Source organism: Harmonia axyridis, chromosome 5 (genome assembly GCF_914767665.1).
Source record: "Harmonia axyridis chromosome 5, icHarAxyr1.1, whole genome shotgun sequence".
Lineage (NCBI taxonomy): Eukaryota > Metazoa > Arthropoda > Insecta > Coleoptera > Coccinellidae > Harmonia > Harmonia axyridis.
This window is the reverse complement of record NC_059505.1, coordinates 13,764,304-13,792,157: the sequence shown is the minus strand read 5'-3', so window position 1 is coordinate 13,792,157 and position 27,854 is coordinate 13,764,304. Positions and strand designations below refer to the sequence as shown.

The following is a 27,854-nucleotide window of genomic DNA, read 5'->3' as shown; positions in this document are numbered from 1 at the left end:
TGAGCTACATGAAGTTCCATATACACAGATAGCTAAGAAAAACAAATTTTAAAATGAAAGAGTGAATGGTGAATTAATAATTAAATGAAATAAAATACGAAGTTCTGTAAATAAATTTTTATTCAGCATTTTTCCATTATCTTTCCTATCAAAATAAGTCAATTTAAATTTCCGAAAATATACTTTCTATATTTTGGTGATATATAGGGAGTGCATGAATCTTGTGCAACACATTATATAAAATACAATTACAAAACATAATATAAAATATTGTTAGGTATAAAGGTAAAGTTTCATTTTGACACATTAAAACTATATATACAATTTCTTCGTAAAAGTGTGGCGTGTATAAGCAATTTGGTAATGCGATCTACCATCTTTCACCCATTTACGACTTTCAACCTTTCCAGTTGTATTTGTACAGATGTCTAGAAAATGTTCCCTGAAAAAATAAAATTTTATAATTTGTGGTTATGTCCATATTTGAGTAGAGGAATCAGTTATAATAACAAAAGAACATAGAGACGTAGTTCGCGCACCACTCGAGTGTTGTTTCGCGAACTATGTCAGTGAATAGGTTCGTATCATCGAAATATATTGTCTATGCTCGAGTTGGTATTCGTGACGGTTATATAAAGAATAATTTCAATAACAAAGCACTGCATTCATATAATTCAATGACATCTCACTGAGCTTGACTTTTACGTTTTTGGCGAACGTCCAAGAATGTTACTATGAAAATGATCCCAATATGGCAGGAGTCGAAACACCAAAACGATTATACCACGTCAAGGGTATATCCACTTATCAAAACTCCGTAACTATGAGAAATTTACGGATTCTATTGTTTTTTCAAAACATGAGTTATATAATTATTCAAATATCCAGAACATAAAATTTCAGAAGTGAAATGAAAATGTAATAGAATGTCTGCATGACATTTTCATATCATGAGAAAAATTCGATTTAATTTTTCAATCGTTATTTCTTTCAAACTAATGTAATATTCCATACAACAGTTGATCTTTATTGAGGGTTTTTTCAGGAGAAAACGCAAATACGATTCCAGTTTCAATTGGTTCTAAAATGCTTCAACGTTCTGTGTTAAATGGAAAGAACATTATGCCTCTAACGGATTTTCGTTTAATATTTATAACCCAGCATCATTTGGTTCGGTTTGGTACGGTTATACAGGGTGATCAATAAACATTAAACATAAGATTTAAAATTTTTTAGTTCAATAACTCGTCAATTAATGTACCGAATAATTTCAATTTTTAAAGTTTTGTCACCCTTCACAAATGCCTTCCTTCAATATTTCTGGAACTGAATAAATCAGATCTGGACTAGGAAAATTTTAGACTTTTTCTATTTTCGTGAATATTGGATTATCCTGTACGTTGGGATCATTATTTTTCATCGTTTTCATAACCACAAAGAATTAATACATGATAAAAAATTCTAAATCTCCGCTTGTCACCATCATACATGCCGTTTGTCGCATTCTTCCCGGGACACCCTGTATAACTCAACGAGATATTTGTTCCATCATTACAGTTCAAAGAAATTACGTGGAACTTCCAAAATACATTTCACATATTTCCAATTTATTTGCTGTGTTCGTTCTACTCTTCATCCAGCTTGTTGATTAGAAGTTTTCTTAAATAATTTGAGAAAAAATTAGGTGAGGCATTTGAAAAGGGTGAAAAAACTGCAATTTTAGAAATGATTCTACCATAAATTCAAGATTTCTTGAACTATGAAATGTCTTTTATAAGGCAAGAGAGAGAAATTTTATTTATTGGTGCGTAGGCATCATAGGCCATTTAGCACCATTCTTGCTCATCTCAGACTCCAAAAGAGAAACACTTATACACAAATGGGTGAAAAAAATATATACATACATTTAAATATACACAAGGGTAAACATCTTTGGTATACTAGTACGGTATGAACATAAATGTAAATGACAATATATAGGAAAAAACGAACGAATAAATAAATAAAAATATCACAAAAGTGTCAATGACTAGATTTTTTTCAGAATACCTATATCTCTAAGGAATGCCATCAATAGTGGCATTTTCCTCCGAAAGTATCTCTTTTAGGCTTTTTTCTGACAAATAGGCGATCTCGTACTTTCATATTGTTTACAATCTAAGAGAATGTGTTTAACTGTGTTAGTACCTTCATTCATGGTATCCGTTTGTCGCATTATTCCCGGGACACCCTGTATAACTCAACGAAATATTTGTATCAGTACAGTTTAAAGAAATTACGTTAAACTCCCAAAATACATACCCTGCTTGCACAGACTTATAGTTTCTATGAAAATTATTACAATATTCAAACATAAACCATTTCGAAATCAAGCAATAAAAGTTTTATTTCCATATTCTTGATTATAACACGTTGGTCATGTCATGATAATGAATATTGTTGTTAGAGCCCTAGGGCTCTATAGAAACCAATTTTCATTAAATTTCAGCAAATTATTAAAATTTTCACAAGAAAATAGTAACAGTCTAGCGAAAAATAAACTGTGTTGTAACATACTTATCTGCAGTTTTTTCAATTTCGTCACAAAGATCCTGAATGAACCAAGTTCCTTTATTTTTGTCCCTTATAGAAGCAAATCCAGGGACTGTTGAGGAAAACAAAAGGAAATCCGGCGCTTTTGGATCGACTGAATTAATTGAAGATTCATCACCATCAGTTGTCAAACTTTCCTCAACTATAAAGAAAAAGTAATGGAATTCTTGGTTTATCTAATGCTTTGTATTAAGCACTCGAAATACGAAAATCCAATAGTTAAATATAAAATGAATAATAAAATTGATTTATTGAACTGTTTGGATCTAAAATTCAATCATTTGTGAGTTTATCATTGAAAATTTTTCTCTGAAACTCCAAGGCGTGCCTGAAGAATGGATTAACAATCGATTGTTGTTCAATAATTTCTTAAAAATTATTTCAATATTATTCTCCGTGGAATTCCATTTTGAATGTTGTGGTCAATTGAAAAGTACCCGGTCTGATGCACAGATGGCGGTGGTAGTATTAAATCCATATGATTCTTAGTTAGTACCAACCTTCAAACGATACGTGTCAAAATTTGACAGCAGACTGACCATTTGTTTGTGAGATATTGCGTTGTGAGTGTAGTTACTTTTGTTATTTGAAAAAAGATGAAAAAAAAAGGACAATTCCATGTGCTGATAAAATATTGCTTTTTGAAGTGAAAAATTACAGTTGAAGCAAAATCGAATCTTGGCTTGATGAAGAGTTCCTGGTGTCTGCACTAGGAAAATTATACATTATCGATTGGTATGCTAAGTTTCAACTTGGTGAAATGAGCACCGAAGACGGCGAACGTACTGGACGCCCAAAAGAGGCTGTCACCGACGAAAAAAAAATAAAAAAAGTTCACAAAATAATTTTGAATGACCGTAAAGTAAAGTTGATCGAGATAGCAGACATTGTGAAAGTATCATCTGAACGTGTACATCATATCCTTCACGAATATTTGTACATGAGAAAGCTGTGTGCAAAATGGGTGCCGCGCGAGCTCACAATCGATCAAAAGCAACACCGTTTTAATGATTCTGAGCAGTGTTAGAAACTGTTTAAGTGCAATAAACCTAAATTTTGGTGTCGATATATGACAATAGATGAAACATGGCTGTATCATTTCTTTCCGGAGTCCAATCGACAGTCAACTGAGTGGACTGCACACGATGAACCGAATCCAAAGCGAGGAAAAACACAACAATCAGCTGGCAAGGTTATGGCATAAGTATTCTGGGATGACAAATTATAATATTCATTCCAAAAAGGCCAGACCATCAACAGCGATTATTATATAGCGTTATGGGATCGTTTAAAGGATGATATCGTAAAAACGGCCCCATTTGAAGAAAAAAAGGGGTTGTTTTTTCAAGACAATGGCAAAATTGCAAGAATTGGGCTTAGAATTGCTTCTGCATCCACCGTATTCGCCAGATCTGGCCCCCAGCGACTTTTTCCTGTTCTCAGACCTCAAAAGAACGAGCAAAACAATGCTCGCTGGAAAGAAATTTAGCGCCAATGAAGAAGTCATCGCCGAAACTGAGGCCTATTTTAAAGCGAAAGACAAATCGTACTACAAAAATGGTATCGAAAAGTTGGAAGATCGCTATAATCGCTGTATCGCCCTCGTAGGCAACTATGTTGAATAATAAAATCGATATTTGCCAAAAAAATATGTTTTACTGTGGTAGACCGGGTACTTTTCAATTGCCTGTTATTAATAAGAGTTACATAATCTGTGATTTGGAATTTTCAAAAACTTTTTATAACTCACTATTTTTTCTCCTGCGCAATAATGAGTCACTTAAGTTTGAAAAGTCTATCTACCCGAATAAGAATAGGTGCCGAAAAAGAAAGGAAATAAGATAAGTACTTACTATATTGTAAATTTGGTCCTTGGCATGTTTGGAGAATGAGAATTTTTGGAATTTTAAAAAATTTCTTATTATCCATTGTATTGATGATAGAGGAAATCTCTACATAACAGCTATTGGAACCATATACTACTCCTACAAAAGAAATACATTATGATGTAAATATAATATACCACAAATTATTAGGAAAACTGTATTAATTTCTTTCACATTAGCGTATTTGCAAAAGAAGTTGAACACTTAAATGACCAACTTGATCGTAATAACGGTTTTATCAAGATGAAAAATAAGTATGACACGAACACTAGCGCAGCTAGGGGCGGGGGTTTCTTTGGAGCTGCAACCTCCCCCCCCCCCCCAAATAAAATACCAACAATTAAGAGAAAGTTTGTTTATAGAGAGAACATTATGTCTCTAATGGATTTTTGTTTATTAGTTATAACCCAGCATCATTTGTTGCTTCCACTGGCACCTTCAATATAGAGAGAATTTTTTGGGAGTTGCTTCTCGAACATAACCATAAAATTCGAATTTTATTGCCACCGGTTAGTAGTTCAGTAATTGAACACGTCTCACAAAAATACTTCCTGAAGCCGACGAAGTTGCCTACGAATCTTGTGATTGCTCGGTCATACAAAATAAATAATTATTTATACATTATCCCGGTTTTTTAACTACTTGCCGAACAATTTAAGGCTTTCAAGTAGTTTGGGTATGTTCGAGAGAAGATTGAAGGGGTTTTTGATGGGGCGAAACAGATATGACATCCATCGTCTGGTTGAGAGATGAACTTCTTGGGGTGCTTTTTCTTTGCAATTTTCGCAATATGTGTTAATCTTTTTAGTTGTTTTTTTCGATGATATTGGGTATATGTTCAGAGTGACCATTATTTTTGTAATTTCCATGTTTTTTTAAGCCACAGACAGTCTCTGACTTTGTGGTATTTTAGTTTGTTTGTCATAAGTTTTATTTTTCTTATTTAAAATGTATTGCCTATTTGACAAATAACTTATAATTAATCATGCTTTTGGGTCTCGGAAAGGGTTCCGAAGCAATAGAAACAACTAGCTTCAAAATTTACGATTGAGTAACAAATTTCTCAAACATCAGTCTGTGTTATCATCATTCACGTGTTTGATTTATCGGAGTGAAGACCCTTCGACTGATTAAAAAAAAAAACATAATTATATGAAATGGATTTAGGAACAGGCAACGGAATAACCCTTGAAGGTGAATTCAAGATTTGGAAGAAGAAATTAACGAGAATTCCCGAATCAAAAATTAGTACAATATCGGTGGATACTTCTCAACTATGAAATGTTTATAAGACGCAAAATATTTTGCACGTTACAGTATCGACGGCCACGCTGATAGAACTTATTCTACTCTCAAGAGACTGAAAACGGATTCAAGAAATGCAATGAGAAGTGAGAGATTGACTAGGCTCGCTCAGTTGAATATTTATTATAATTTTGAATTCCATATTGAGAATATATAAGATGTCCTAGAAACATCCGAAAGAAAGCTAAATATTTGAATAATTCATTATTATTATCTTTAGTATTACAATATAAATTAGCTTACCTTGGTTACCGTGAGATAAAATTATCACAAAGAAACAGGAACAGGTATTTTTATCTATACTCTCCACCATTTTTTTCAGTTCTTCGATCATTCTCCAATGAAAAAGATTTTCATCAATGTAAACTTTAAAATTTCTCTTCTCGAATACAGATTTGAGTCTGTCCGAATCGAATTTACTTCCTAATCTGGGGTGTAGTTTATCCTTATCGATATTTGGCGGTAACAGATGCTGCAACAAACGAAAAATTCATCGATGGAAATCTCTAGTACCTGAAAAGGTATCTGGAAAGTTACCACACACTTGTCCATGAAATAGTTATGTGTTGCCATTTTTAGAAACCTTAGTTTACTTGATGTAGATGATAACTTCGTTGTCAACATGGCGTTAAACATACATATAAAGAATCATAAAAGTTGGCAAGTCGAACAACATAAAATATAACCTACTATACGCGAAAAATAATTGAAAATTCAATTAGATCGCTTTTTTTTCCTACTTTAGGCGTGGCATCAAGGAGACTTGTGCTCCAGAGTCGGAGTCACAGTTGCCTATATGGTTGTAGAAGCAAATCCATGGCATTTGAAATTAGAATAGTCTCTTCTGAAATGTACAGGCAGAGAAAATAAAAATTGTAGAATTGAAGATACAATGAATTGGTTCATTATTACATTTTTTCTAGTTACAAAAAAATATTCGATTATACGAATCTGCAATAAAAAACACGGATTCCCATTTGAAATTGAAAGTTGACCCACGCCCACCTCACTAGGGTGAAGGAAATAGAAGAAATTTTAGCATAAGTAGGCTTCCCCCTCAAAAACTTTCATTTGAAACATTTTTCCGTAAGATATTTTTTACTGATTCAATTCACAAAATTCACCCTATATATTATATCGTGACATATGCATTCATATCGCCCACCGTACTGTTCAATAGGACCCTTCCCACAACATATATAATTTATATTATATATCGTAGTGGAAATCCATTCACTCAAACGGATATGATACATTATGTCCTGTAATAAAAGCCATCTTTAAGAGACAGACACTTCACATTTTACTTACCTGATATTCTGGTTCAGGTGCAGAGAAGAAATGCATTTGGTTTATAATATAGCATATTTTATTACCATTCATTTTATAACAGTGATCAGGTGGTGGATTTATGAGGGAAGCTCCTCTGAAAACTGGAAAATTATCTTGAGTAGACTCACTATTCGCTAATGAGATATCCTGCTCATCAATCTGTAATTGATCGGATGACATATTTGAACTGCTTTTGGATAATTGTTTGTGAATTTTAGATTTCTGTTCCTCCTTTCCATATATGCGATTTTCATTCATATTATTGATATGTTCGAATAAATCGAAAATGATTTCAAGATCCAACATCTTTGCTATTTTCATGCAATTTTTTGTATTATTCTCCGATATATATTTAGTTTTCAGAAGAAAGGAAAAATACATTTCCATTTCCATGTTTGGAGGAAAATCATGAAAATGCGGACTTTTCGCTCTTAAATCCCTCCTTAATTGTTGAATAAATCGATTTTCATCATCCTTTTTGAAATTTTCACAAATTAAATATAATATTTTTTTGAATTTTGGGATATGTTTTGACACGCAGTAACTGAAAGGGAAATATTCCCTGATGAGCTCTTCCTTGGAGAAACCTGAAATGAATTGCTTTCGTTAGTCATTTTGAAGTAAATACACACACTGTTACCTACGAACAGAGCTCTCTTCTCTCGAGTTGACATCGTAGCTCGATTCCTTTCGAACTGTAACCATTTGATAGTAAGGCACATATATGTAGGGCTTTGTCTACAAGTATCTTGATCACTCCTCGTTTTCATTGTGGGTGGTGATTTGAATCCTTGTGTATCTGTTCAAGTTGGTTTTCTGTAGATCCTGTGTCCTAGTTGACCTTCTGAGTTTCTTTGTAGATAGCGCTATACCATAATACGTCCAAGTGACAAGGAATTTAGAACTAGGAGACAGGGTCTATAACTCACAGACAGATAACTTGCCAACATAATTCTACCCTCTTTCCACAATATAAACGAAGAATGATCAAGACTTTGAAGAAAGAGCCCGGTAAATATGTGAGCAAAATTCCTCTAGGAGGAATTGAATCACCTGAGACAAGCCTTCTCATCAAATGGTTATATTTCGAAGGATATCGAACAAAGATTAAAGTCTGTGATACTGTGATGATGTGTGTTTGTCAACATGGGAACGTTGGAAGTTTGAACATTCACAGATGAATATATGAATGTAGAATAGTTAATAAATAAACGGTAATAAATAATTGGAGGCATTCTCCAAGGTGACAGCCTGAGCCCTCTGCTATTCAACGCAATTATGGATTCGGTGATCTTTAACAGGTTTCTAGGTCAGGGATTTATTCACAAAATCAACTTTCTGTAAAAAAAGGCCAACTAGTTTCGACTTTATTTCGAAGTCTTCATCAGGGCTCTGAAATGGAACAACAAGAACTACAATCAAATACAGATGCACGAAATTACAACATTAAAAGTTAAAATCTTATTTTTAAAATCTTTACAAACATATAAATTCAGAAAGTGAGGAAACATGTTAGCAAAATATCGTGTTTTGACTAGAGTTGTCGACTTACATTTTCACTTCGTGTGGTTCCGTTGTCAATAATTAAAATGTTGGAAATGATAACAACTGCTTGCATAAAGGACTTTTTAAAAAACTGAGGTTAGCATATCAGTGAATTGGAGATATCTATCATCCATTGGAAATTAAATGTTCTTAAGAGACAAGCTATTGAATTGAAATCTAAATTAGCTAATCAATTACCTGAAGAATTAATGCAAGTATTAATCACAAAAAATGAAATACTTTTGTGACGAGAATATTCTAAAACAAAAAATAAACAAATTAAAAAATTTTCAGACTTGAAATCTGCCTCATTTAATTTTAGTGATAATGTGAAAAGTGAGGAAAAATGGTTCGTGAATTTGACAAATATAGAGTTCCCAGCAAATATCAAATATTTGCTTAGCTTAGGTGATAAGTTCAATTTGCCGTATTCAAGTCCGATACATCCCTTAAAAGAAATAATTATTGATATAGAATATATCCTTTCCTCATGTTATGTTGAAGATAACACCAACTTAGCACGCAATTCTTTGATCAATACCATCACTAATTTTATTAGATCAAAAAACAACAACACAGACAAATTAAATAGCATATTGATGAAGTAGACTAAGGATTCAAAACAGTTCCTTAAAGCCAACGAAAATATAATTCTTACTAAAGCGGATAAAAGTAAAACAACTGTAGCCATATACAAGGAAGAATACGACAAAAAAGCTTCAGATATTTTGAATGATAACCCAACCTACTGCCAACTTAATGATGATCCAACCAAAACTATTCAATCTAAACTAAATAAAATTATATCAAAGTTATACAAGGATAAAAAGATTGGAGATAGCACTTACAAACTCTTGAAATGTACTAATGGTTTATGTCCTAGGATCTATTTCTTCCTAAAATTCATAAGATAAATAACCCATTAAGACCAATTGTCTCATACACCGAAAGCCCCTTATATAACCTTAGTAAATATTTAGCCCAACTTTTGAACCATGCTTTTGAGAAGGACGATAGATACACGAGAAATTCCTTCGAGTTGGTAGAATATTTGAAAACTGTCACAATTCTAGACAACTACGTACTGATTTCACTAGATGTAGTGTCACTCTATACTAATGTTCCACTTGACTTGACAATAGCAATAATAATCAAAAAAAGTTGGGAAAAAATTGAGCCTCATACAACTTTATCAATTAATGATTTTTTACAACTCTTCACTTTTTGCATCGAAAATAGTTATTTTGTGTTTAATGACACATATTTCAAACAAATCTTTGGACTGGGTATGGGAAATAATTTGGCACCGGTTACATCTGACATAGTTATGGTGGAGGTTCAGAATTCAGCCATTGAAAAATTGAGTTTTGAGATACCATTTTTCAAGAGATATGTTGATGATATTTTCACGTGTATTCCTTTCGATAAAAAGGATGAAATCCTTGCAGCATTCAATAGCATTCATCCCCGCTTAAAATTCACTATTGAATTAGAATCACGAGATAATACACTACCTTTTTTAGATACATTGTTGATTAGACGAAATAATAGGATAATAACAGACTGGTACCAAAAACCAACATTTTCCGGGAGAATACTTAATTTCAACTCAAAACACAATATGGCACAGAAAATTAACATCATTAATAATTTAAAACATAGAGCTCTCAAACTTTCTAACAACGAATTTCACGAACAAAATATTATTAAAATAAAATCAATTCTGGAAAAAAATAACTATCCCGCTAAATTCATAAATAAAATTCTTAACAGAAAAGAACCTGAGCACCACAGACCACAAGAAGAAGTGGAAAACAAAAAGTATTTCAAAGTAACTTACGTTGAAAATCTAGGAGAGCAAATCAAGAATATATTCACCAAATTAAACATCAATATAGCATTCAAATCTGATAATACTATAAAAAAATTCTTCACAAAAACTAAGAGTGCAACCCCCCTAGAATTACTCAGTAACATAATCTATAAAATAACTTGCAAAGACTGTCCAGCCACATATATAGGACAAACTGGTCGGTACCTTAAGGACCGAATTTCTGAACACAAAAGAGACTCCCTTAACATCCTCAATCCATTGAAGAACAAAAAAGAAAATAATAATGCATTAGCGGAGCACGTAAGAAATCTCCTTCATTCATTTAATTTCGATCCGGGCTCAGTAGGAATATTAGGTAGGCAGATAAATTTAAAGAAACGGTTATTACATGAGATGATATCCATAAAACAGGACAAAAATTCCATCCATAAGAGAAAGGACATAGAAAATCTGAATACCGCGTACTATTATTTAATAGGAAAAATGAAAGATTGATAGAAGTTGTTGTCCAACCAAGATTAAACGCGCACACTCCATAAACAACTGATATGCTAACCTCAGTTTTTTAAAAAGTCCTTTATGCAAGCAGTTGTTATCATTTCCAACATTTTAATTATTGACAACGGAACCACACAAAGTGAAAATGTAAGTCGACAACTCTAGTCAAAACACGATATTTTGCTAACATAATTCCTCACTTTCTGAATTTATATGTTTGTAAAGATTTTAAAAATAAGATTTTAACTTTTAATGTTGTGATTTCGTGCATCTGTATTTGATTGTAGTTCTTGTTGTTCCATTTCAGAGCCCTGATGAAGACTTTGAAATAAAGTCGAAACTAGTTGGCCTTTTTTACAGAAAGTTGGTTTTGTGAATAAATCCCTGACCTAGAAACCTGTTAAAGATCACCGAATTAATATACATAGGTCTTATCATCATTCATCGCAATTATGGATGAATTGATTGAGGCCGTAAAGAGAACTGGACTAGGATATCGTATGGGAAGACACAAAATAAGCATATTATGCTATGTCGACGACGCAGTACTTATCGTGGTATCAGAAGATAACCTTCGAAGACTGTTACAGGTTTTCTATAGAAGGGCGGAACAACTGAACATGAAAATCTTCAAGTAAATGCCAAAATCCTAGAAAATGATACATGGCGCGAAACACGACTCGGTGCACAATTGCGGTAATTCCATCCTAATCGGTTGCTAGGAGACCTGATCACGTGATAGATATTGCTAAAACAGAATTTTGTTCAGCGTGTGGCGTTTATCGTATCGTTCACAGTGCACACTCGTACCTCGTACTCGTGTTTTCACTAGTCAGGTGAGTAATATGGTGCATTTCACCTTTTACCGTCTTATCGACCTGGAAATTATAAAATGAAATAAAATTACATATGTAACAGATTACAACTTGAGCTTAGTTCTACGCCAGTGACGCCTCTTAGCGTTGTACCTAATGGTATTTCCTGTCCTCATGCGAATCCATTGTGGAATAGGCCTATTTTGCTTTAGCTTTTTGGCCAATTTTCTCTTGATTATAAATGTCTTGTGAGCCGACATTTTGACGACTTGCGAGAACTCACAATTAATGTAGTCTCGAGAAGAGGTTAAGGAAGTTTATTATTCGTGCTGGAAATGAAAATAGTTCTCAATCAGGTAGCTTTGACTTATTGAATGAGTCCGAGCCAATTTTCGGCGCCAAGTTATGTTATTCATGAGGATTTTTATTCTTAGCTTGTTACAACCAAATGAAATGCCTCCGAAAAAATTATCAGGATCACAGTTTCGGAAGATAAAAAATTATCAGAACTCAAAAAAAGTGACATCTCAAGTTACTTCAAGAGTGAAGCGGTTATTGTCCCGACAAGAAGTGATTTCCTCGAATGACGCCCATGTTGCAGAAAGTATTCCTTCTACTTCTTCAAGTACTGAAGAACCATTAGAACTGAACTATTCTATTTCGGACGATTCAGACAAAGAAAATTCCTTCGAAGAATCAGGAGTTACTAAGGAACCACTTGAACTAGTTGACTTCAATGACCCTACAACATGGCAAATTACGAAAAATATTACAAAAATATTTATTCAACGGGGACCTGAATTAGGCGATGATATCGACTTTTATCCTTCAAGTGACGGTGATCGACGTTTTGATAAAAATGGTTCCTGAAGATTTTGCCAAATGGAGATAGGTTGCACAAAAACTGGCTTATTTATTGTAAGAGGATGGATGCTTTATTTTGCTTTCCCTGCTTGCTCTTTTCTGGAAAAAAAGATTTTTGGACTACAGGCTATCGAGACTGGCAACATTTCAATCCATCACTACCCCGTCATGAAGTTTCTTTAAGTCATAGGGAAAACTACATAAAATTGCGAAGTTTTGAACGCAGTTTGAATATTGGCGGATTCATAGATGATCATTTGGAGAAAATGATCATGGATGAATATGGATGCGATTCTTCAGTGCTTTAAGAATAATGATGCTCTTTGGGGTACTTCTGAAAAAATAGGAGACCCGAATTGCGGAAAATTTTTGAGCACAATTGAGCTTATAACTCTTATGAGCCATTATGACCCTATAATGAAAAATCACATAGAGACACATAATAAGAATCAGATTTCTTATTTCTCTCATAAGATACAAGATGAGTTGATACATTTGGTTTCCACAAAAATTAAGAAACACATTATAGCCAATATACATCAGAAAGCCACATATTTTTCAATTTTGTTTGACTGTACACCAGATATATCACATCTAGAACAGATGACTCAAATATGCAGATATGTTGAAAATTGATTCCGACAAGTGTACTATTAGTATTGAAAAGAGTTTTCTCGGTTTTATAACAACTAATGAACATACTGGAGAAGCTCCTGCTAAACTGATCGAGGAAAAACTGAAAACAGATCGATTAGATATAGGAAATATTAGAGGCCAATCTTATGATAATACTGGAAATGAGGCAGGTAAATATAAAGGTGTCAAAACTAGAATTTTAGAGAACAACAGATTCGCAAGATTCATTCCCTGTCAACACATAGTCTGAAGTATGGGTCTCCATATCGATGTAACTTGGAGAAACATTTACTGCGCTGTCAGAAGTTTCTGAAAACTTCAATTTTCTGAAAGAAATATCTATAAAAGACTCTTCACTTGGTGAATTGAAGAAGAAAGCTGCGAATTTGGCATTGAAATATAGTTCCTATTTGGATCCGTATGAATTCATCAACGAATTAGAGAGCTTCAAATTTCAAACATGTGCAATGTTTGCGGACTTGGACAAAGTGAATGCTTTTGATATTCTTCAGAAAATGCGTGAATTGTCGCACAGCTCTCAGGATATTCTTAACGTTGCCAGTGACTACAGCAACATGTGAACGGTCGTTTAGTAAATTGAAATTAGTGAAAACTTACTTAAGGTCCTCGATTGGACAGGAGAGGCTAGCCAATTTGGCAATTATATCAATAGAGAGAAATCGATTTGCTAGTGGTTTAGAATTTTACGATGATATAATAGATGTTTTCGCTGAAACCAAAGCAAGAAGAGTTAAGTTTTAGTTTATTCCTTTCCAAAGAATATATTGATGATTTCTGTTATTCTTCTGTATTCATAAGTATATTATTTTGAGAATAAATAACTCTTTTTTTATCGTTTTCTATCAATTTTGTTGTTTGAGTTTTTGTTCAATGCCTTTTAAGAAATATTAGAGATTATTGTGAATAAAATATAATCAATAAATGTCAATTATGAAAAACATGTATTTATCGAAAAATGAATTTCTTCAAGGGCGCATTTTGAAAGTTTGCCACAGGCGCTTGAATCCTAGTTCCGGCTCTGTTTGGAGCAAACTCTCAAAACCCCTGACTTCACGCCAGTGCTTTCCTCATTCTTTATAAAAAATGAATAAATCGGCTTGATAATTGATTTTATTTAGTCTACCCAAAAATAAGCAGACAGAACACTAAGTTATAATAATAAATGTACTAACCATACTTATTTGGAATTTGAAAATTTTTGATGATGGTCAATGCTTCCCATATTTTTTCCTCCCAGTAAGAGCATGTTGACATCTCTCTCTTCGCCCATTTCGATAATTCGATTCTATTGAGGCAATCATCAGAGTAATCACTTAACAAAAATATCAATGAAACCTGTAAGTAATGAACCTAATCAAATAATGGTGGTGAAATATCGATATTTGTTCCATTAAAATTTCATCAAGTTCTTGGCTTATAAATGCTCATATGCTTTTTGCATAGTTGATTAATTTCGAGTTCTTGTGAACTTTCAATAAGAGTTGAAACTTGTTCGGTACGTAGGTATTGAAAATGGATATAAAGAAAACTAATGATTGTATATCAAATTGAATGGACAATTAATCTTTAAGTATATTCAATCAACTCACCTTTTCGTAATCGTCTAGATTTTCTTCTATTTCTCTGACATCTGATATACTAAGACCCACTGAATACTTAACTGGACGACTTATTTCAGGATTCACAGCGTCGGTGTCCAAATTTCTTTCGGCCTCTAAAAAATTTAATGTTATCAAGAATGTTCTTTGAAAGCTAATAAGTAGAGTAATAAAAGTAAAAACTGCCAAATAGAGCAAGAGCCCACGACCGCCAGACTTTCGACATTTCATAAAAGCTGAAAGTTTTTCTGTGCATCTCCCCTACACAGGTAAAGGTTCTTTGGCAGGATAGAGGTCGTGAAGGACACTCTTCCGAGATCAGCACCTTGTCGTGGTGGAAAGGTTTGTAACTGCCTGCTGTGAAGTAGACAGTGAAACTAAGACTGACCAAAAAATGTATGTGGCGTGGCTAATCCCAGCCTGCTTCATTCCCCATACCTCAAAAATCCCATGTTCCCAAAACACAACATTCCTGCCTACCCCTAAGAACATGATCTAATCTCTACCGTTCCAATCGACAGGTTTTAGTAGAACGAGCAACACGAGTAGAGAAGGTGTCCACTAAAGAAGAGATAGAGGAGCAGAACCGACCAGACAGAGGCCATAAAGGTAGGAGGAAATAATTGACAGGTCTAGCAGAACGAGACACAAGAGGACGAGAAGGAAGCAAGAAGATGCCAGCTTTTGACTGTGAGTACGTGGTAAAATAGGGGCTACTTATGTTTCCGCAGGCGCCAGTTTAGGACCTCAAGTGTAATTCTCGGTACACTATTCGAGGAGTAACTATGACTTTAATGACCTCGAATCTTAGGAAACGAGAATAACGAAAAATTATGTTAGTACTCTGCGCAACCCCACTGCTCACAGTTAAAACTATTGAACACCCTTTAAAAACCCCCATCCTTATAATTTCCCCGCACAAACTAAGGTTGTTCATATGCTGTGAGGACTTAAGATTTGCGTTAGCTGTGCAAGTTCCCAAAGGTGGCAAGACCCTTGGGTCGAGACCAGGGTCAAGAGGCGTCTCCTTTCACTTTGATTAAGTTCTAGGGGAGGAGGCTTGCCGACCAAGTCCCTGCGGGGAACTACCTCGGGCTTGAGTTCCGTAATCACAGCTATGGGGAAACCACGGAACGAGGGAGCTCACACTTTTTTAAGCTACCTGTTGAATGGTTCTACCACCAGAATAGATTTGCTTCTACCCTATCCAAAACTTCATTAGAGCAGGACAGCGAATCACAAATCAGGACGCCGTAGAATACCAAACCCTTGGTGACCCGGCCGCACTGAAGCTGAACGCGTAAGAGGAAGGTTGACGGTTGACTTTTCTCAACGGGTTCAGTAGAGCATTAGGGTACGGCCATGGTGAGCGTCTCGCTTTATCGCGGCTGATTAGACTAGCGCTCGGCGACTGGTGAACCTGCTAGATTGTAGCAGGTGGTGGTCATAGTGCACCGCTCGTCAAAACGTCTCGTTGTGTTTGCCGCTGCAGCATAATTCATTTTTCATCATGAATTTATGCCGTGAGGATCTTTTGGCTATCTTAATAGCTTGTGATAATGTTTCTTTGAAACTAAAACATGGAAGGTCTACTGACGTTCATGAAATAAATAGATCACGCCAAAAAGTTGGTGAATATCATACCTTGTTTTCACAGCTGACGGCCCATCCAGAAAAATTTTTCGAAAATTTCCGCATGCAAGAATTGACATTTAAGTATATTTTGAATCTAATAGAAAATCGTTTAAAAAAACAGTGGTTAACAGAAACATCGATTTCGAGCACGATTTTTTCACACATAAACTTATCAAATTTTAATGGTATTGGTGTTCATCGATTCTTTGGCGAGTTTTAAATGATTTGTCATATAATTTAAAGCGTACTTTCCGCATTTAACCTTTGAAATGTGAAAACATATAGAAAACCTCAATAACCTTCGGTTCTCGACCACGCCGCAGAGTTCTCGACCATTTTTGTGTTATTTTTCGACCACTAATAATAGTGGCCGCTCCACTTGAAAATTTTATAAAAAACTTTAGAGCGAGATGAGTGATTAGCACTTACTTTCGTACCGTTCCATCGACATCACTACCTATCACTCAGATTGATTTCAGATGAGGTAATCAATTAAGAAACACTCGGAACGTAAAAAAAAATTATTTTGCAAAAATTTCCACTTTCTATAAATATTTCAAAATAGCAACTCATACAACATTATTTGGTTATTTTGCTCTTAATATCTATTAAGAAACTAATGAGTAAATAAAATATAAAACACCGACCACCAGTGGTCGAGAATTAAGTACAATCAAATTGGTTCTCGACCGCGAATAAATAAAGGGTAGAAATAAGTGTTTCAACGTTAATTCGGTGGTGGCAAACTAATATTCAGAAAGTAGATATATAAATGAATCAGGGTATCGAAAAAAAAATGAAAATGATCCAACAGAAATATATCGGTTGAAATAAACAATTATTGAAGTAACATATTGGTTCTCGACCACTTTGGTCGAGAAATAAAAGGTACAAATTTTCCAATACCAGTTCGCGACCGCCGAATATTGAACAAAAAAATATACATTTATTTGCTTTTTGATTGAAATACACTCGAAAATATATCTAATAGTTGATATGGAACAAAATATACACACATAATTCATTTAAAATAAGAAATAATTACTATTTTCTGGTCATATATCACAAAGCACTTTTCTAAGAGAGGACGAGAAAGAACCCTTTTCTATGAAAGACGATTATAAACTAATTTTTAGCGCGAAAACTTTGACCTATACCACTACTATGCAAACTATCTTGGAAGGGTAGAATGGTCGAGAACACGTACCGCGAAAATATTTTGCACTACATGATATATTTTAATTATTATTTGATCTCAAATCACGGAATGGTCGAGAACCAGTGCATTTACCCTAATTCTCTTCATATTTTTCTTCATTGGTTCAGTACCCTGAGTATATTTGTTTATTTCATTTGCCATATATCGACTCATATAATTTTCACCGACTGAAAGATGTAGATGAATTTCTTGTAATTGAAACATCAAATTTTCTCTTAAAAAAATTATATTGAATAAGTAAAAAAAAATAATATAAAATAACAATATCCCATATCACGCTCTTTAAAAACACTTTAGAAATCAAAATTTCTTTATTAATGTCCATCCTATCGATATTTATTCACTACTACGTCCAAATTCCATTATGAAATCAATCGAGCGGGCTTACCGGCAAGCGAGAAAAGAATTAGTAATTCATTCCGGTAAAAGCGAGAAGAAGCTGGCTGAGCACTCGGAAGCGGGCGAGCAGGCGCACTATGTCCATACCAGATCATTTCTTCGTATGTTTATTACCCGCTAGCAAGACGCGATAAAGCGAGACGCGAGAAGCGGCTCACCATGGCCGTACCCTTACACTACCCAGCAGGTGCCGACAGGTATTTTACATTTGTCAAGATTTGTTGGTTGTCCATAAGGTGGATTCCCCTCCATTTAAAAAAAAGGTAGTAAAGGTCTATAAAATAGTACCTTAAATTCGTCGAAATAGAAAGCTTATTTTTTTTATATTTTCTTCGGAATAACTTAAGAAAACTTGTCATCCATTGCCGGACACTTATGACAATTGCTACACCCGTCAGCGGACTTTCAATGTGACTGGCAAGATGCTAAAACCATTAAAACTTTCCGGCTATTGAGGTCAAATTTTTTATAGGTCCCCAAGAAACATAAAAAATTTATCTTTCATACTATAACGAAAGAATAATTGTAATTATAAAAATTTAGGGATGTCTGGCAGTTGGTAGCAACTGACATAAGTGTCCGCCAATGAATGACGAGTTTTTTCAAGTTATCCCAAAGAAAATACAAAAATTGAGCTTTATACTTCAATATATTCAAGGTACTATTTTATTCTCCTTTTTCATGTGCCCTGTCAGTTTTGTCCGACGTTGATGATCACCATTGAGAATGTTTCTCGATCCTGTGCCATATGCAAAAGTTGACCTGCATTTCTTATTCCGGTCCATTCTCGGATATTTCCGAGCCAGGAGGCTTGCCTTCTTCCTACACCCCTCTTACCTTACAATTTTACCGCTGATTATCAATTGCAGAATTCGATAGCGACTTCCCCTCATCACATGGCCCAGATAAGATATCTTCCTACGCTTGATGACATTAAGCAATTCTCTATTCTTCTTGGCTCTTCTTCATTTGTTTTGTGTACTTTTTTTATTTTTACTACCTGTTACCTAGTAACAGGTAGTGAACCAAAGTTTCCATAACCCAAACTCTATGTCGCTGGTTGTCTTCACCTGTGTAGAGGACATGTACAGAAAAACTTTCAGCTTTTATGAAATAACGAAGATCTGGCCGTCGTGGGCTGAAAGTCATATTGGTTTGTATGCTTGTTCAGTGTAAGTTCTATATTTTTCGGGAAAAGCTTTGAGACCATCATTAATTCACAATAAAAACCTGCTTCGAAACATTGTCCCAATATAGTTGTTTTAAACGTCCATACTGATGTATAAACTGAAGTATTGAGAATGACATATTTTGCGACAAAGGTTCAAGATGAATAAGATGAACCAAGTCGTACAGTTCAACAGAAATTCTAACATAACCTTAAACTTCTTGTTGAAGGTCCTTAGTGCTGATGGAGAAGTGTAGACACCCATCTTGAGAAAGTAATTGTTTGGAAATCATCAGAATGAATCAGAATTGTCATGCTGCTTTCAATAAAGATTAGGTAGTAGTTATGACAACTACAGGGTGGGTCTTTGACTTGTTCAGTAGATTCTTGAGGTCAAAATGAATACTTTTTTCCTTCACCATTTTTTCGATTCGGTCTAGATGAAAAGATAAAAGCCATTTTAAATTTTTAATAATGAGCTATGCCAATAAAGTTTTTCCAGCCTTAAGATTATCATTTTAACTTTGGAAATGAGCTATAGTAGAAAAACTAGCATAAATTCACTTTTTTCATTCCATTTGGTTAACGTAGTTCTATTTATAATATAATTAATGAGTTATCACTATTTCATCGGCGATAAGTATTGAATATTCTTCACTTCATTCTCGATAATAATACCTATCGAATTCAGTTTGTCATATTAGCTCTGATTTTCATCTCCAATCGCGGAGGGGATTGATGATGCATGGGAAATTGTTTTGGATGTTCTTGGGGACGGGATTTAACAAAGTATCTCTAAGAAGACTTTTTCGGTGTTTCCTTCTAAGCCCTGGATCACTCATGAAATGCAATATCAAATACGCCACAAAAAGTCTATATGGCAACGGTATATTTTTTTCTGCAGTTTATTCTGAGGAAACCCAGGGTTCATGGGATTCCAAGCAATAGATCTGTCCCTGAGATCACCAATATTTGTTTCACCTCTGAACAGGTGGAATGACATTTTATGAATCTAAAGGTTACCTCAACACCTGGTCCTTATGGTATTTCACCCGTGATCTTGCAGAACTGTGCCACTGCTTTGGCTGAACCTTTGACCATGCTTTATTCCAATTCTTGTGCTGATCACCGACTTCCTTCTGCCGGGTTGCAGGATTCTGTACCTCCAATCTTCAAAAAGGGGGTTAAAACCAACGCCAATAATTATCGGCCAATCCCGGTTAATAGTGTTGTTGCTTAAATTTGTGAAAGAATTGTTGTGGATGAAATAATGAAGTTTGCTCTAGCCAATTCTCTTATCCCACCTAACCAGCACGGTTTTGTTCCGGTAGCTCGGTTATCACAAGCCTGTTGTTTTGCCTTGATGATCGTACCGTTGCTCTGGATTCCAAGGCTCCAGTAGACATCATTTACCTGGATTTCGCTCATGCGTTTGATAAGATCGCATTCCGTAGGTTGTTAGCAAAATTGGATCATCTTGGGGTCAGAGGGCATATTCTGAAGTGGATTCGATCTTTTGTCTCCGAATGTCGTTTCTCAGTAAGAGTTGATGGCGGTTATTCTATACAGGGTGTTTCCTAAACATGCGGCAAAAATTCAGGGGGTTGTTCCTTGGACTATTCTAAGAATATTTTGTCCTTTGATGATTTTTGAAAAACCTATTTGTTTCGAAGATATAGGGTAAACAAAATTTCAGATAATAACATTTTATTATGAAAAATTACATGAAAAATCAACTCAACCTACAAAAACTGTTGAAAATGACCACCTCTAGCCAGCATACAAGCATCCAATCTTCTCCTCATTGACTGCCGAACCCTTTCAAAAACACCAGGATCATTTCTTATTAAGTTACACCCAGCAATGATCCGATTTCGCAAGTCTTCCACATTTTCTACTGGAGTGGTATAAACTAATGATTTTAGATGGCCCCATAGGAAATAATCTAAGGGGTTTAAGTCCGGGGAACGAGCAGGCCATAAATGAGGTCCACCTCTTCCAATCCAGCGATCTCCGTATGTCAATTTTTATTTAAACTATTATTAATTTTAAAAATATGAAAAATGTTGTTCGCCCTGTATCTTCGAAACAAAGAGGTTTTTCAAAAATCATCCAAGGACAAAACGTGCTTAAAATAGTCCAAGGAACAACCCCCTGAATTTTTGCCGCATGTTTAGGAAACACCCTGTATACTGATTGGCTCATTTCTTTAAACCCTCAAAAGTGACTACCTTCAAGCAAAGAAGTTTGAGAGATGATCTTATTACTCCGTTGTTTCTGCATGAGTATTCCGGGGTGGACCTATCTCATCTATTTTGTCTGAACACGAATACGAACCTGAGAGGACACCGCTACAAGCTGTCCAGAGAAGCATTTCGATCGGTTTCACATGGACACTATTTGTCTAACAGTTTTCTATGTTTGGAACAAACTACCGTGTAGTGTTGTGTGTGCACCAAATGTGAACCAATTCAAGGTCAGGTTTGATAACTGTTGTAGAACAAGCCAAAATTAATTTGAATCTTATTCATGTCTTATAATTTTTGTTTTTATATTTAGGAATTTTTATTGCTTTTTATCTGCATTTTACAGCCATTCGGTGTTCCTTCTTTTGTTTCATTTGTTTTGAGCCACATAGGTTATACCTCGGCTTTTGTAAACGATATAAATACATAAATAAATTAATTAATTATCGTTGTGCATTTCATTTCATATAAGAGTTACCGATTTAAATTTCGAACGTTGCCAAGATAAAAAAAAATTTTTGAAGAATTGTTCAAATTGAAAACCATTTGCTTATTTCTCTTATCGAATTTTCAGATTGGATATAGCCTTCTGAATCATATCGCCATTACTTCTTAATATATCGCAACAATTAATTAAATATTTTATTCCTTAACTAGTCCTTTGGCTGGATGTGTCCAGCATTAGCCATATCTTCAATTTCCCCCTTAATAAATAATCAAGTGGGTAAAGATCTGGAGATCGAGAAGTCCATGAAACGAATCCTTCTCGATCTATTCATCAATTTGAGTATGTATTCATGTATTGTCATGGCAATTCCTCACTTCTTAACCAAAATGAATTTATCCTATTTTTGTACATCCAAACAATGAGTTTAAATTCAAAGTACAACGTGAAATTTTTAACCTGAATACATTAAATGAGGATTAATGAGTCCGATCCTGGAATGTTGAAATATATCTCTTTGGCCCGACCTCGGCATGTGTTAATAACATCCCAAGTTTCGATAAATTCCATCGATACAGGCCAATTGAAAAGTCCCCGGTCTAACATAGTAAAATAAAATCGCTTAATTTTTTCCTTTTCAAAAATATATAACATGATATATATTACCATAGTATAAGGAAAGGATAGTAAGCCAGTGTAGTGCTTTTTTCGATTTTATTGATGTTGAGCTCCATCTAGTTGTACTCACGTTTTACTCGAATTTTACTGTCAAAAATTGGTCCGTAAAGTGGAGCCCTCTGAAAAAATCGGTGTTATTTTGAAGAACTAAAATATTTGAAATAGGGTGGTCAGAAGATTTCTATATTTTGATATTTTTTCTGCTCTGTAATAAGCATTTACGCCCGTGGCGTGTATTTGTGATAACTCAATAATAACATAAAAATTGTTGGCAATGTCATGCGACCCCTTTTCAACCAACCCACTGAATGAATTATCGTATTATTTCTGCGTCATCTATAGCTCATGATTCAGCGCTATCTATTATCGAGTTACTTCTCCAAATCCAAATCCAACTACAGTAGCGACCCCTGGTGACTATTTCCTTGCCGTCAAATGGCGGTTGGCTTACTATCCTTTCCTTATACTATATTACTTAACAAACTATAAAAATCATCAAAAGTTTCAGTTTCACACGGCAAATCAACCAAGGGACTTAATACTGTTAGATTTTTTCAACATTTTCAAATTGATAAATGTTGATCTGTAAATGTGACCAAAGGAAAAAATCTAACAATAGGTGCTTTCCAGCCAAATTAGAAAATCATATCTGAAGTATTCTCCATCAATTATATAAACATCAGCTTCTTTTTCAATATCGAAAATTTTTATTTTGATAGTTGTCAAACCAATTGTCTCTTTAACACCATTAATTGTTATTAGATTATCACTTTTGGAGGAATAGCCTTCTTTTCTTTTCAATTTTATTAATTTGGAATTAATTAGGAAACATTCGAACCTGAATCATATTTTCCAAATATCTCCAACTGTGAATTTAAAACTAGTTTGACTTTTATTAATGGTGTTATTATTCGTTTTTTTTATCATTATGTTTGAGTTCACCATCTATTACTGAATTATTTATAATCTTACTGTTGTTTCCATCATGGCTATATTCTTTTGTTTGTTTGAACCAGCACTTTTCCTCAGGATGAAACCGGATTCCTTCATTCAAATTTTCACAGGTGTTACATGGTTTTTTCATTTTCTTTCCTACATAATCGTAGACCTTTTGTTTCTCTTTATTGAAGCTTTTTCTGTTCACTACGCAGTCTCAAGTTTTCCAATTTCATTGTAGAGACTTGCTGTTGATTTCACCTTCTCTTTATCAATTTTATCTATTATAGCATCTGGTAGTCCCATTACAATAATATTTATCATTGTTTCGACGTCAATATACTTGTTGACCTCTAGTAATAGTTTTTTTTTTTTTTGTGGAATATTCTAGTAATGAACCAGTTTGAAATTTGAATGTGAATGCATATTTAACTTGTGACCAACCTTTATTTCCATACATTTCACAAAAGTTTTCTCTCCATTTTATCCATTCAGAATTCACCGTCAATTCGATTAACCTACTACTATACCAATTTAAACACTGTTTTTCTAAAAGATGTTTGAGAATCTCAGTTTTCTCTTCATTTTCTATAATTTCGAATCTTTTACATTCACTTTCGAATTCATTAATCAATTGGTTAGCATTTGATGTTTTATTGGAAAATTTATTCTTTAAAAACTTTTCAGAAATTTTTCCCATATTTCTTTTTTCAGGCATATTGCTGGTCGTGTTTCCGTATGGGAGTATTTCCTTTCCTGTTATTTCTTCCAGATATTGATCACCGAATTGTAAATTTTCACCTTCGTCCAAATAAATATTTTTTAACTCCTCATTCAAAGTGATCCACACTCTTCGTGTTTGGCGCCTCTTTTCTAGTGAATTTTTTATTTTCGTAAAAACTTCTAAAGATGCTACGGCAGTATGTTTACTTGCCTGCTTAAATTCGTCTGGAATTTCAAAAATATGTTCGTCCGGTGTCTCTATAGAAGTTATGCATATTATGTTGGATTTTCCATCTGTTGCCGCCTGTACCATAAATTCGAATCGTAGCCGTTCCATTTTTTTTTATTTCAACTAGAATTGTCGTTTTTTATAAGACAAATTCTTATAGGTTGAAAGGGAATCAAATCAAACTATTGCGTTGCTCTGAAAACAAAGATTATAATAATACAATTACATTGTTCACCTAACTAGCCAACATACCTGAAAACAAAGAAACGACAATTAGAGTTTCTTTTCCAAACAATTCCCTTTCTATATGAATTCGAAATGAAAGATCTAAATGATATTGTTGATATTGTTTGGTATGTTGCCTAGTAACAATAATTGTCATAAGATATTATATCCAACATAACTCTGGTCTTGGCACCATAGACTCTGTCTATGGTGGTTAAAAATTAGCACAATCTATGGGGTAAGATTAGAATTGAAGAAATATAATTTCTTTACATATATATTACTTAACAAACTATAAAAATCATCAAAAGTTTCAGTTTCACACGGCAAATCAACCAAGGGACTTAATATTGTTAGATTTTTTCAACATTTTCAAATTGATAAATGTTGAACTTTAAATGTGACCAAAGGAAAAAATCTAACAATAGGTGCTTTCCAGCCAACTTCAGGAGCTCCTCGGTACAGCTCCGAAGCCTACCGAAGCGCACTTGTATTGTAGTGTTCCAGTAAACACTAGCTCTAGTGCTCCGAGCCCCGGGGTGACACGCACCTAACTGGAAAGCAGCTGATGTTAAATCCGGAAACCTTGGTGGCCACCGAATATTTTAATTTTATGAAATTCACAGACTATTATAGATAGGCACGTGGTTCATTTACCGTGTGAAACTGAAACTTTTGATGATTTTTATGGTTTAATAAGAAATTTATATACCATCTCATATTTTTTTGAAAGGCAAAAATTAAGCGATTTTTTTATTTGTTATAGAAATTGTTATGGTTTACATTTGAAAAAAACAAAAATTTGTATTATAACTTCAAAACTAATGGCAATATAACATAAATTATAACATCAATGGATTCTAGATAAAAAAAGTGCCTGTAGGATGTTTTTGTTTCATGTTAATAGCACCAATAATAAAGAAGTTATGAGAACTTTTCATTTCACGCCATTTTCCAATTTTCTCTTATATCTTGAAAACAGTTGCATTTATGAGGTTGCAGTTTTCACCAAATTAATTCTTTCAAAAATCGAGCCCAAAAACGTGCCATTAATTTTTTCTAGCTCAAAGAGGTTCTGAGATCCCCTCACTAGACAACGAATTTGGGACACCCGATACAAGTCAAAGACTCACCTGTAGATTCGATTCCCCCAAAATATTATCAACCTTCCTGAGTAATAATGGTTAAGGTCATTTTCTAATACTGATTTTGTTATTCTCACCTTATAATCGTGGTTATAATAATATATATTATAAACCAATAACTTTCAGAACTGAAACAACAATGGACAGATATCCCATGAGAGACACTTATGATAATTTAATTTATTGATGGCCATAATAAATAATGATGTTAGTGTTCAAAGCCAACCCGTTTGTGACTTAATGATACTGTATTCAAACGGAAGTTGGTTATTTGGGTTATTCCTAAAGGGCCAAAACAAAGGGCAATTCCAATAATAACCGTGATCATTAGTGGTTATTCACTAAAAATGGCTCAATGATTTCTTGTGCCTAGCTTCTGATTGGTAACAACGTTCTAAATATTAAGGTATTCAGACCCTAGCTTAAACTATGAAATCTTATTGTTTGTTTTAAGTCTTTGATTAAAGTTTTCACCATTTTCCACTCTATAATATTACAGGATATAATCTTGGCAGTTGGCACAATTTTTATTCTTTTCATGAAGGTGCTTTCGTAGTACCATTGCATACACGATTGAACTCTAAAATTGTGTTACTAGAAAGGTTTTTCGATGCTGACAATTCTAAAAAGATCAATATTGCTTTCTCTCAATACTTCAAGGTCATCTCTGATGATATTAACACTAAATTCAAACTTCTCTAACAGACAATTTTCCACCTAGGTTAAAGCACCACCAAAACCAACATCACTTCCTGTCTGCTAGCAAAACTTGTCTCCAATCTGCTCATCATTTCACTTACGTGAGCAATTATCTCGATATGTTCCTTTTGAAATTCCTCAACTTAGTGGTGTCTAAATTTAATCTATTTCTGTTCCTATTGTGACTTTGGTTTTTAATGAATGGATAAGATAAAAAGAAACACAGAAATTATTTCCTCGAATTCAAGAAATACGAATAAATAAATATAACATATTCAATTGTTATCATTATCGTTTTCAAAAAGGAGAAAGGAAACATGATATTGTTAGAATAGGAATCAAAAGTATTTCGCTTACTTAGAATGGATTTCCCTTCATCTGGAATATACTTCATTTCGTCTTCACTTTCGGAAGATTCACCAGATGAATCACAATCACTTTGCGAATTCCTAATATGTCTCATATAAAATAGAGTCGGAATAAAAATTAAACAAACAAATAAGATAAACAATTCTAGCATGATATCTCGACTCAATTGTGTCAAGGATTTAAAGGAAATCCAAGTACCTGAAATCCTGAAAAGCTATGTGATTCACAGGCAACGAAAATATACATAACCAAATATAGATTATCGGTTGATTAGACTACCATTTATTTATTTTTGATATGCACTACGGCACAGAAGACGTACTTTATAGGGAATCGATGACACCTTCTAAATGGTTCATTTTCAGTTTGAATAAAAAAGCTGATATAATCGAATTCATCAAAAATAATATTTACTTCTTGAACCTAATTCTAATAATTATTATTGACCATTGGAGATTGCACAAATCTGTACGCCATCTCGAGTCTGAATTACCAACCTACTAAATCAGTACTTTATCGAGTTCCGGGTTGTTTCACGGTGATTCTGACTTGTATAATCAAGAAATATTGTGTAATTTCCTTTCGATATTCTTTTATATGGTTTTGATTACGCGATCAACCTGCGACAGCTCAAAGAAGACCCAGGAACGACTAATAATGGACCGAAACGATTTCCATAGTGACCTCCTTGAAAGAAGAGCAGTGCTATGCTAGACATCATTCGGAACTCCGAAAATGAACAATGGTCATTTGCTTATACAATCCAAAAATGGTATTCTCGAGTCTCGACAACCGTTCGCAAGGTGCTACGA

The 27,854-nt window shown here is 34.1% G+C and overlaps 2 protein-coding genes across 2 annotated transcripts; one reads left to right on the top strand and one right to left on the bottom strand.

The window, feature by feature from the left end:
• Window positions 1–102: 102 nt before the first annotated feature.
• Window positions 103–27,309, bottom strand: LOC123680061 (caspase-8-like). Its single transcript, XM_045617723.1, has 8 exons — window positions 27,031–27,309; window positions 14,918–15,042; window positions 14,501–14,663; window positions 7,095–7,702; window positions 6,027–6,255; window positions 4,446–4,577; window positions 2,557–2,734; window positions 103–442 (listed from the first exon to the last, which is right to left on the bottom strand). The coding sequence occupies exons 1-8, from the start codon at window positions 27,191–27,193 to the stop codon at window positions 313–315; spliced, it is 1,728 nt and encodes a 575-aa protein (XP_045473679.1). The 5' UTR covers window positions 27,194–27,309; the 3' UTR covers window positions 103–312.
• Window positions 8,075–11,875, top strand: LOC123680062. The gene is made up of 2 exons (XM_045617724.1): window positions 8,075–11,139; window positions 11,300–11,875. The coding sequence occupies exon 1, from the start codon at window positions 9,949–9,951 to the stop codon at window positions 10,987–10,989; it is 1,041 nt and encodes a 346-aa protein (XP_045473680.1). The 5' UTR covers window positions 8,075–9,948; the 3' UTR covers window positions 10,990–11,139; window positions 11,300–11,875.
• Window positions 27,310–27,854: the final 545 nt, after the last annotated feature.

Excerpts from the sequence above, each read along its gene's own strand:
- LOC123680062 (XM_045617724.1), top strand. The coding sequence starts at position 9,949 with ATGGGAAATAATTTGGCACCGGTTACATCTGACATAGTTATGGTGGAG.
- LOC123680061 (XM_045617723.1), bottom strand. The coding sequence starts at position 27,193 with ATGCTAGAATTGTTTATCTTATTTGTTTGTTTAATTTTTATTCCGACT. Across the intron at positions 7,703-14,500 it reads TCAAATTCCAAATAAGTATG|GTTTCTCCAAGGAAGAGCTC; the intron begins GTTAGTACATTT and ends AATTCATTTCAG. Across the intron at positions 443-2,556 it reads ATTGAAAAAACTGCAGATAA|GGAACATTTTCTAGACATCT; the intron begins GTATGTTACAAC and ends TTATTTTTTCAG.